The sequence below is a fragment of the Phocoena sinus genome, chromosome 16 (genome assembly GCF_008692025.1).
Source record: "Phocoena sinus isolate mPhoSin1 chromosome 16, mPhoSin1.pri, whole genome shotgun sequence".
Taxonomy (NCBI): domain Eukaryota; kingdom Metazoa; phylum Chordata; class Mammalia; order Artiodactyla; family Phocoenidae; genus Phocoena; species Phocoena sinus.
Window position 1 is genome coordinate 69,362,043 of NC_045778.1, and position 12,174 is coordinate 69,374,216.

A 12,174-nucleotide genomic window follows, 5' to 3' on the forward strand; every position below is an offset into this window, starting at 1 on the left:
CGGTGTTAGGGTGGGGTGGGAGAGGGTGCACCCTAGGACAGTCCGACATCTTCGGTTGCTGGTGTTGCTATGACAACAACAAGGTCTGTTTTCATTAAAAGCAGTGAGGACACTGCGTGAATAGCTAAAGTGCATACCGAGCTTTGGGGCCTCTCCCATGTTACTCATCCTAATTTTTGTCAAATGTGGGCCAGGGATCCTTTCTGTCTTTCCCGTAATGATGCACCTGGGGATGGCTCTGAAGTGTTTTGTTCTCTGGCATACTGTGCAAGCTGATAGGAACGTAGCTGGGGAGGAAGGTGAGCACAGGTCAGAAAGGGGCCCTGGGTGCTCCCTTCCAGGGATGGAGAACTTCGTGGAAGGAAAAGGTCTCTTGGCTGAAGCAACCTGTCCCAGCTCAGTCTCTCTCCTTCCCTTCTTCACTGGATAGAGTATTCTGTGAGTGGCACAGGCTTTCTCTGAAGCATTTTACCCTGTTAATATTGTAGGGCTAAAGGTTTTAAGTTATCCGACAATCTGAATTCTTGTCAAGTCCCATCTGATTCTTCAGAGGTGTTCAGATCACAATCACCTCCGATTTGCATACAACTGTCCTGGATTCTCTGATTCCAAAATAAAGATTTTAGATTTTCATAGTCAGTTTGCGAAGTCAAGCCGATATTCACCGAATCCACTACCGCTCTGGCTCTCGTTAGAGAGCTCACTCTGCCCCGTGCATCTTCAGGCTACTTAGAGTATTGGAGAAACGCTTACAGTATCTCTCGGAGGTTCAGAATCTGCTCTTTCTTTCACTGCATTTGCCACCGTTTGCTTTTGCTTCCTCCTGACCTCCTAACCTTACCGTAAGCTTTACTTCCGTAGGCATCTTGTTTGTGGGTTATTCTTGCTTGCCTATTTTCTTACAATGGTCTTTATTTTCCTGTTTAAAATGAAATAATGGGATAAAACACACTTCTGTAGAGTATAATCTAGTGGGGTTAAAAGGCTGGTTTTGGAGTCAAATACCTTGGCTCACACACTGGCTCTCCTAGTTGTGTGACATTACATGAGTGTCTCTTTCCTTTCTCTCTTTTTTTTTTTTTTCTTTGAACTTCCTTGAGCTTCAACTTCTCTACTTATAGAATGGAGGAGAGGGTACTTACAACCCCTAGTTCCTAGGGATAAATGAGACAAGACATATAAAGCTTCAAGCACCTTGCCCAGCACATGGCAAAGACCCAGCATTTTCCAGACACTTGACGTTAGACTGGAGTTCTCAGCCAGTTCATCTCAAATAGTGAAAGGCAGCACTGCCTGTTTTGCCCCTCACGATAGGACAGTCCTTTCAGATGTGAGCTCCACAGACCAGACTTTCCTACCACCCATGGAGGCCTTCCCATACCCTGGAACTCACGTACGTTAACTATCTCAGCACATGGCGGGGCAGCAGCCCCACCTGGAGCTGACAAATGTCCTTCCCTTTCTTGAGAACTCCATGGAGTGAATCTATATCCTTCCAAGATGACTTCCTGCTTACGTCTTGGCTGTAGTTACTAATGCCCTTCCATGACAGATGGCAACGAGTTGCACAGGCCTGTCTGACCTGCCACTATAGTTCCTGGTTCGCTGCCTCTTGAACTGTGCTCCAAGCTTAAATGGTACACAGGGATGCCCGCTTTTTGCCACACTCCCTAATGGCTCCCAAAGTGTATTTATTCAACCAGCAGAGGTTAGAGCTCTCCCTTATGAAGATCATAAAATTACTTTTAAAAGCTGGACTATTGATTTTGGAGTTTGAATCTTAAATATTTAGAATTTTACCTTTCAATTCTAAACATCTAGACTTGTAAGCATGTTGCATTTTATTTTTTTATGTGTTTTAAAGTGTTAATTAAAAAAAGCCAAATATTAATATTACATCATACGACAAAAGAAATCCAAATGTTAAGACCTAAATGCCAGTGTAATTTGAGAGATGTATTTTAGAATAAGAAAAAGAGAAACATGCTGAATTTTAAATGAACATCTTGTTTATCAATAATGCATCCCTTTTCTTCTTCTAGCTGTATTTTCCCTCTAATTAATACATAACTTGCTGAAGGTCTCTGACGGCCTTCATCTTCAAAAGGCACAGAGCTGTCTTCCAACACAGCTGCTCATATCCACAGTCAAATTAAAACTCATCTTAACCTCAAAAGCAACAACTTACTGACGTTTTCCCTCTTTCAAATCCCACTGACAGTTTCTTCTTTATCATTAACTTAATTCTAGTGTCACCTCTTTGAACTGTAACAAAGTTACAGATGATCCATATTTCCACATGGTTCTTATGTGCAATTATTTAACCTAAATTACTATTTTAACCTATTCAGATATCCAAGTTAACAATAGTGATTCATCAAATTAAATCAAGAACCCAAATGGGCCAACAGCCTTTGTTTCTGGAATTCCCTATGAGAGCTATGATGGATACCCTCTTGCCAATATTATAAATGAAGATAATTTCAAATTTGTATCCCCAAAGGTATGCCCACTTCTGTTCTACAGAGAAAAAGCAACAAGGATCTGTGGTTAAGCTGTTAAAGCAGATGCAATTTACTTACTCTCCTTTAATCACTTTTTCCTTCATGCCTTAACAGAAAAAAAGAACTTGAAAGCACAGTTGGAAAAGTTCACTTCTTTCTTTTGATGCCATCTTTGGAGGAAAATAAAAAGGTAGAGGGAAGGGTGGAAAAAGCAAGGTAGATATAGGAAGGATTATAGACTGGCTGTGATCTTTCAATGTATTTTGCCAACAAGATCAGGCAAATCATTTAATCCTTATTTTGGTAACAAGAGGCAAGGATCCTTCAGAAAGAACCTTGTAGTTGTATGTGGCTGTCCTCACTCAATCGCTCATGAGGAAGGGGTCTAAATCTAACATTTATTTCTCCAGCACACGTTCACATACTTACTTTTGATTTCAAAAAGGCTTTTTATTTTCCTCAAAGGAAAAAAATAAATCAACAAAGAGAGGTCTCACCTGACTAGTAGTTCATTTCAACAGTAAAGAGAAAAAAAATGGCATTTGATCACGAATAGCAGGTGCTTGAAAATGCAAGTCTTTTTGTTTTCTGTATGAAACGTTTAAAAAAAACCCTCTAACTACCTTTCACTTGATATTTTCCCTTACGCCTTCACTTTGTCCACCTGTTCTACCCTGCAGGAGGCACAGTCACAGAATGAAAATTACATTGAAGAGACCATTTTATGCTTCCACCCCAGCTCTCAACCTCCTTCAAATGTTCACCATTAAAAAACACTTACCAGAGCTTTGCCAGGAGATTAACCAGAGAAGTGACATTTTCCGATTATTTCCAGTCACGGGCCACCATGCACACTTGGTCCCTTCTTAGAAGGGGAGAGCTGGAGAGCCCTCTGCTGCCCCTGCCCTCCCCCCATTCAGCAGAAGCAGGGGTGCAACAACTACGTTCATCTAATCTGCATTCATCCAAAGCCATGCTCTAAGAAGGGAGAGAGCTACAGGCAACTGGCACCCAGATCGGAGAGATCATACGAACACCTACGGGACAACTACCGATATAAGGTGATTAACACCTTATACAAAGTGCTGCTAAGGCTGACAGTACCTGCCTTGGGTTTTTGCTGAAGTTCACCAGACAAGGTGGTGATAACAGCTGCAGAAGAAGGAATATTTTTAAAAATCTGCATATACTGAATGTTCACTGCTAAGTCAAAAAAGGAACTCCTTTTGGTTCTTTTTCTGTTTTTGTTTGTTTGTTGTTTTATTTTTGGCTGTGCTGCATGGCTTGTGGGATCTTAGTTCCCCGACCAGGGACTGAACCCACACCCTAGACAGTAAAAGCACAGAGTCCTAACCACTGGACCACCAGGGAATTCCCAGGAACTCCTTTTGGAAAAAGAAATTTGCTCATGAGGAAGCAGGAGGGACTCACGGGCACACATCTCCTTCTCTAGAGCCAGGTGCACAACGGCCATCAGCCTTTACTATGGCCAAGAGTCCCCACTGTCTTTGCAGGATAAATCTTAACACCCATACATTCTGATGCATTGTAAAGACACACCAAAAAGAATAAAACTTTCAGAGTGAAAGCTGGGAACAAAGTGGTATGTATGGTAGCAACATTAATAAAACAATAACAGCATTATTTCCTTGTTCTAGACATACTTAAAGCCTCTAATTAATTCCTTTGTAGAAATATACACATGGTATTTGTTGGGTATATTATGGGTTTGCAAGTGCATACGTTATAATATAGTGAATGTTAGTTTCAGAAGAAAAACACTCACGCCCATTTTGGAAGGCAGCCATTCATACTTCAGCCTCCAAAGGCACAATACAGAAGCCCCTTTTTAGAATGTAAGCAAGTGATCCATTCCAGAATATTACAGACTTGGTCCTGGGAATATCGTGTGCTTTGTTTATAATGCATTACAACAGGAATTATAAATGCTCAGTACCAACTTTTACTTATAGACAAAATCTGCTATTCCTATAAAACTCTTCCACGTAAGCAAAACCAAAATATGTTTTTCTTAGGTGATTCTATTTTCACCATTTTCTTTACCTATAATTCAGCAAGAGGAAAGATGGGGAGATTTCAGAATATAAATAATAAAATGACTTTCCTCCACAATAAAACCAGGCTTATTTCAGGGGCGTGGAATGTTGAATGTCCCTGCAAGGTGTACAGTTCACCTAACAACTAAAGCTGCTTGATATTATCTGGTGAAACGAGCGGCTGTTTAGGCCACAATATTTAAAAGATCAAAATATCTGGGTGGCTTGAGAATTGCTTTGGCGTTTTCAGGCTTCTCGAACGTTCTCGTGAGCTGTTCCTCAATGGCCAACGGGTGAAGCAAGACCTTGTCAAACAGCCTGTTCTCTCTGCCGGGTCCCAAGCTGTTGACACCTTTCTGTGATGGGGCTACAGTTGACCTCACTGATATTTAATGCTGAATAATGGGAATCAGATGTCCCTTTTGAACAACAGGATAGGAAGAGAGAAGGCTTTTTCAAGACAGACCCCCCCCCCCGCCCCAGCCTCTCTCTCTCCCCCCTCTCTCTCCCCCCACCACTTCTCAAGATGCTCCATGTCTCTTAGACTTAACGGTCTGGAGAAGACCAAAAATGAACACAGTTGATGGTATTTTTCTTCAAGTTATGAAAATGAATCACTTGGCTATAGCCTTAGGCTACCAACGTAAAACACTATTTGAGTTATAAAGTATACTTTCAGGGACAACCCCAAAAGCTGTTAAAAAAGCAACTTCTTGCCAAGTAGGTACTAATTCTGAGCACTCACTGGCAGTGGGGACCATCTTTGGTTCTTCCTCTGGATTCATGACACTATAAGTTTTCTGTACGTGAAACCCTGCCACTGGAGCTAAAGCTTTAAGATAGATGAAGATCATATGACATATACATGTTGGATGTAACCCAGCATCACGGGCCAACACCATGCACTTGAGGCCTGGAGTCTTTGCTGTTTATGACCTGCGTAGCCTTGGGCTGACTTCATTCTACAGATGAAGAAACTTAGCAGGTTGATATCTAAAACGTTCCTTTCTACTCTGAAACTCTGTACTTCTAACTACTTTTCAAATCATTTAAAGAAAGAAGGTGAAGTTTTAATAAAAGTAGATCCAAACCAAAACTCTCCTGGGCTGTAGTACAGTTCTGGCAGGCACAGAAAACAGGCACAGGCACAAAGCCTGGACTAAAGAGCTGTGTTGCAACCCTGAGTTGTCAAATCGGTTTCCTCTGGACAAAGATAGGATTGTGGAAAGTCACTCGTAATTTACCAGGCCAAGGTTTCAACTGATTCTAAGAGACCCCGAAAGAAGGTCAAGTGTGTGCAGGGAACCTACTCCCCTGCTTTGCTGCTCATCTGGAGAGCAAGCTGAGTACCTTCCCTGTTCCTGCAGGATGCTCTGGGCAGGTGGTGCTGCCTTGAAACACCACCTCCTCCTTCTACACTATCAAGCTTCGCCAGTATTTCATGTTGCCCTCTTTTTGCCTTCCCAGGTTTCTCTCTTACTCTCCTTTTGTAGGACAGTGGAAAGAACATGAGTTATAGGCTCAGAGAGACCTGGGTTCCAATCCCAGCTCTTCCTCTTACCACTGGGATAACTCTGGGCAAGTTTGTTAACTATGATGGGCCTCCGTCTCTCCATCTGTAAGATGGGAATCAGGATAGCTACTTCATGGGGATTCTTAGGGAGAGCCAATGAAAGTGTATGTCAATCCCCCAGCCTCTTGCAGAGCTGGTGCCTGGTTTTATTCGTTTCCTTTCCCTTTCCCACTTCGCTACTCCCTCCTGGAGCCAAACCTCTCCCTCCCGAAGTACTGCATTTCCCCAGCTCCCCGCTCCTGCCGTTCTCTTCACCAGGCCCACCCCTTTCACATCATCTCTACATGTTCAAATTCCATTCAGCCTCCATAACTCAACTCAAAGACCACTTCTCCTAGGAAGTGCCCCTTGACCCCCTTCCCTCATCTGAACTTCCTTGATCTTTATGATCCATATCCTGTGATACCTTTCTCTATCATTCTATAATTATTTACCTGTCTTTTCTTCCTTACTATACCTGGGTACTTAGCAAATATTTGATCAATGAACAAATGTGTGAGCATAGGACCAAAAGGGCAGCTTCCAACGTGCTCGCTGTACTGAAGACAATGCTTCAGTCACTGCTCTAAATGAAAACATTGTCCAGAGAAGAAAACAGCCCAACTCAGAATGTGAGATGCACTCCGTGGGGTGAGAAAAAGCATCATCTGCCTCTGCAGGAGCCCGGAGTTATGTGGGGAAAGCAGCAAGGGGAGGAGAAGCGACAGAAGCCTGGGGCCCAGGACAGTGGCTCCCAGCCTCAGCCCAGACACAGCGCCAACCTGCAGAGACGGGGACCATCCTGTGCGTCGAATCAGACTTTTGGGATAAAAGAAATCAGATGGAGAACGACGGATGTTTCGTGGCTGCCATGAAACATGAAAAAGGAAGAATGAACAATGAAATAGCCTCGATTCAGAAACACTAACAAAACCAGAAAAAAACCTTCAGGAAAACTCATCTGATAAGTGACAAGTGACATCACTTTAGTTGTGTGTGTGCGTGTGTGTGTGTGGTGTGTTTTGGGGGTCCATGTTTAAAAGCATAGTAACTCGTCTTTTTTTTTTTTCTTTTTCTTTTTTTTTTGGCTGCGCTGTGCCGCTTGCAGGATCCAGTTCTCCGACTAGGGATTGAACCTACACGCTTGGCAGTGAAAGCGCGGAGTCCTAACAACTGGATCTCCAGGGAATTCCCTAACTGGTCTTCAAGTTACAGTATGTTTACCTATGTTCCAACCCACCATCGTTCCTTTCCATTTATTCTGGCTTAAATATTCTGATATATGAAGAGTGAGAAGCCAATGAAGCCACTGAGAGATGTTCTTAAGAATCTGTTATTACAAAAGCCCCACAAATTCTTTAAGTACCAAGAACGTGGATTACTCAGTGGGGTTGCCAAAAGATTCTTAAAAACATTTTCATTTTGCTATAGTAACTGCACTGACGTGACACCCAGTAAAAGGCCTGGAAATCCTGGCTCAAGACTGTCATCTGGAGACACACCCTTAAGAGAGCGCAAGATTTATTCCTTCTTCAAAAATCTAGCCTCTTTTAAATCCCACCAGCGTCAGCTGGTACCTCACTTGGGCCACATCAGAACCTCTTTCCTCGGAGGTGCATCATCCTCCTTCTTTGTGGGTGAGTGAGCTGAGGGCTGGGCTGACCTCCCAAGTGGTAAATGTTGGCTTTAGGAGAAGAGCTTTGGAATTCTCTAGAAAGTTTCACTAAAGGAAAAAAAAGCAACAGGTCCTCTTGGCCAGAATGAGTGGAAGTATCTCACTAGCTGCTTTCATAATCTTATCCATAGAGTTCCATCAAGATGCAATCAAGACTGTTGATTTTTAGGGCTTCCCTGGTGGCACAGTGGTTGAGAGTCCGCCTGCCGATGCAGGGGACGCGGGTTCGTGCCCCAGTCCAGGAAGATCCCACGTGCCACAGAGCGGCTGGGCCCGTGAGCCATGGCCGCTGAGCCTGCGCGTCCAGAGCCTGTGCTCCGCAATGGGAGAGGCCACAACAGAGAGGCCCGCGTACCTCAAAAAAAAAAAAAAAGAGGCCCGCGTACCTCAAAAAACAAAAAAAAAACAAAAAAAGTGTTGATTTTTAAAAAAAAATCATTTTAGTAACACAATCTGCAAATTCAAGCAATCCTTATAGAGAAAAGACACATTCCATTCAGTCTGGCCACGTCAGTATTCCTCTCTTCATCTCCCAAAACACTTCATCAGGGATGAAGTGAAAATGATTATTCAAGAAACTGAAGCAACACTATAAAGACAGTGCCGACCACTAGCAACTTGGGTCGTTTTTCGGCAGCATCCACAAGCTATGCTGTGAATTTTAAATTCTTATGATAAAAGTGACAGTAAGTCACGTCTTACTGTCTTTAATGTTCTTTAACCTCTTCTTTAATGTTCTAGTATTTTATAACGACAAACTGCTTTCAAAGCATCCATGGGTCCTCAAAAATCCCAGAGTCTGGTGACTGTTCCAGGGTGCACCTGACTGACTGATGGATGGGAGGGTTAGGTACACATGCTCAAGCGGAAACTCTATGTTGAAACAGGGACCAAATCATCCTGATGTTGGTGGACAAATTCCTCTCCAGTTTGTCCGGTCTTTATTCAATTATTTTGAGAAAAAGTGATTTTCCCCCTACACTTAAAGTCTGATTACATTAACTGAATTCTAAGACAACTGCTTTTATTCAGGGTCACAGGCGAGGGACAAGTTACGCAAATGGAAAAATATCTCCATCTGATCTTACAGATGCCAGCTGAAGCAGAAAAAAAAGCAAAGGAAATAAAGCTGCTGGGCAGACCTGGGCTTTGCTGAGAATAAAGGAAAGATACTGGAAAATGAAAATAAGAGCTGTCATTCCCAGGGTGGCAGGCCAAAAACAAATGGGTCTCACTGATAATCATTTCTCTGAAGCCAAGTCACCCCTTCACAAGTGACACATTAGTGATCGGGCCACATCGATGCAGCAGCTATGCAGCTGCTGGGGATTACATACGTTGTTCCTTATGTCTGCTAATGGCAGATCAAGAAGAAATGATACCACATTCTAGAGTCTTCTAGAGTCTGGCTTTCAAAACAAATTCAGACCATTCTTTTCCCTGAGGCACCAGGTGGCCTAGTCAACCTCCAGTTTTTCCAAGGGCACCAGTAAGGTAGCTAAACTGAGGGAGTGTAGACTGGGGTGCAGTCTGATTATTGCTCTGAAAAATACTTCACAGCCCAAGTGAAAAACTGGGGGCATCTGAGTAAGATACAGATTATGATCATGGCCTTGCAACTGTGTACAGCTCTTTGCTTTTTAAACAGATGAAATATTGTCACCTGGAGGTGATCTGAGAATTGAGTAAGACCAGGGGAAGGCTTTAGAAGTGAGAGATTAAAAAAAAAATAATAAAAGGAAAGAAAGATAAAAGAAGTGAGAGATAAAGAGAATCTATCGTCTTGCCCGAGTGGTCCATGTTCTAGGGAGTTACAAAAACATTTTGATGCTACCTAAGGTTTAAGTTACAAAAACAATCAAGAATCCCTGTTTACATTGACACGTCCGGGCTCATCATGATTTTCCCCAAAGGTTTTATCTGACAAGTCATCAGCTTCTGGAGATGGAGGCCACTCGGTGAATTTGGATTTGAGAGGCCAATCAAACGTAGAAAGAGCTGAGCAATGGCCTCAGAGTTTGGGCTGGAGTGATATTACGGACAAAGTACAAAAAAAGCCCGGTGATGAGGTCACCAGATGTTGGACCTAGAACTTGATGAAACATTTTTTCACATCTGTACGGTCTGACTTTTCCCTTGAATGCTTTCCTAGGAACCTGACTTATGAGGCAAGGCTTATTTTGTCCAACACAAGCATTTGGAACAAAATCCACCACTGATTTAAGGTAGGAGGGAACCTGCTTTTTTGGCCAAATGGCCTTTCCACTTAGTCTGCTATAGAGGAAAAAAAAAAAAAAGTTATAAAAAAGTACTTTCACCCAAACTCCAGTCCCAAAAATCAGTGACTACACACACAGTGCCCAGCAAGTACACCTGGCATCATGGCACTATTGCCTTCCTTACCCGCAGTTTTTCCTCGGTCTTGGTGGATTGCTTACAGTCGGGATGCCAAACGGTAGAACCTGGAAAGACAACGCATGGCTAAGAATAAAGGAAATGGAAAGCAGCCAGAGTCCTGTTAGACAGAACTTCTGAGAGTGGCCCTGTGCCCAAGTGAATCATGACAGTTCAAACTCCAGGGGAGTTTTCCACATCTGGTCTGAACTTGTCCTCTAACGGTCATAATCCTAGACCACAGAGACCACTAATTGGGCACAAGAGTGTCTTAATGAAAGAGACTGTTCTTGACTGGGTGGTGGTTTTTGTTTTTGTTTTTAAACTGTATCATTATCCTTGAAAAGTAATGTCTGTGTGCTTAGCAACAGCTGCATTTAATTTCAGAAATATAAGCCATAAGCCATGCTTATATAACATCAAAACAACCAAGCAACTTAGATGAGGGCAATAAAGTCAAACCAGATCGCCTATAACCAGAAGCAAAACTCACTGAATTTTTTGTTGATCCAACAGACACAGGAGACCAATCTAACTAGCAGAAAGATTGAAAGTTACATTACAAATCCACAAGTTTTCCTTTAACTTTTAACCTTTTAATTAACTGCAAAAAGTCTTCACTTTTAAACTAATGAAGGCAATAATTCAGTGTCATCTTCTGTTCCTGGGTTAATGCCTCACTTTACAGGAGTGTAAAGCACTTTCTTAGATGGTACCAGTACCAAAGAACTAAGCAAAACACTTATATCCAATCAAAAGCTCTCTTCTTATAAGAATCAAATGTCTGCCTGTATGATTTTTTTTTAGGCCTAGATAGACAATCTATGTAATTTATGGCTAAGGCCTGTATGTAAGTCTTATATGTTCACATAAGGGTATGTTCAAATGTGGGAATGGGCAGAAGAACTTGAAGAGGGACTTAAAAAGACCTAAGCGAATAAAGTTACTAAGTTGAAGACTCACAGACTTAGAGAACGAACTTATGGTCACGAGGGGGAAGGGAGGTGGGGGAGGGACTGTTTGGGAGTTTGGGGTTGACGTGTCCAACACTGCTAGATTTAAAATGGACAGCCAACAAGGACCTACTGTATAGCACAGGGAACTCTGCTCAATACTCTGTAACAACCTAATTGGGAAAAGACTTCGTAAAAGAATAGATACATGCGTATGTATAACTGAATCACTTTGTTTTACACCTGAAACTAACACAACACCGTTATTCAACTATACTCCAACATAAAATAAAAAGTTAAAAAAATCTGAAAAAGTTACTAAGTGGAAAGCAGTAAGTAAATGATATAAACTTAATAAGAATCTCACTATGAATATTAGACTGTCTACATTTCATTGTTGAAATCTTTCTCTCTTCAAGCAGCAATCTGTGTGTGTACTTGAAAAGTATCAAATTAGAATAACTCTCGAATTATTTCACACCACTGAACTAAAATACTATTAAATTAACGACAGGGAAAATGCATTTTATATCAGAATAATACTTTAATCCCTATTTAGCAGTAATTTCTATCTTGCTTAACCCAGGGCCAAAAAAAAAAAAAAAAAAAAATTAAACAAACCAAAACCAGGCAGACGCACAGTCCATTCAGCACTAGCGTTTACTCTGAGGCTGGCTACAAAGCACAGGAAATCGTCTTAACATGGAGAGCCAAGGGCCGGGGGTCAGGGCCGGGTCCAGGAGCTGCGTGCGCTGTGGAGGTTCTACTGAGCGGGCGTCCTGGCCCAGAATCCCGGGTGTGCACATGGTGTCACACTGTTCTCCAGAGGTCAGACACATAGGGAATGGGAGCCAGAGAGAACATCTGATGCTGGGGAGGATGAAACTGCTCATTCTTCAAGGACGTGCCAAGAGGGCAGGCAAAGAACACAGAAGCCCAGCTCCAGGAGAGATTTACAACAATCCCCAAATTCTGACTGTAGCCCAAACCGAGTTGTTTATTTGTAGCGTGCACAGCCCGAAATCACCCTCTATTCAGC

General features: G+C 42.4%; 1 protein-coding gene across 4 annotated transcripts in view; it reads right to left on the reverse strand.

The window, feature by feature from the left end:
- The window catches only part of ABLIM1 (actin binding LIM protein 1), a 327,977-nt gene that overhangs the window by 40,311 nt on the left and 275,492 nt on the right, over nucleotides 1-12,174 (reverse strand). For 3 of the 4 annotated variants that reach the window (XM_032607411.1, XM_032607410.1, XM_032607413.1), the window contains one exon: nucleotides 10,192-10,250. In XM_032607411.1, coding sequence (XP_032463302.1) covers nucleotides 10,192-10,250 — 59 coding nt within the window. Of the gene's footprint in view, nucleotides 1-6,895; nucleotides 6,980-10,191; nucleotides 10,251-12,174 lie in introns of all 4 variants that reach the window. The other variant, XM_032607414.1, reaches the window with a different exon arrangement.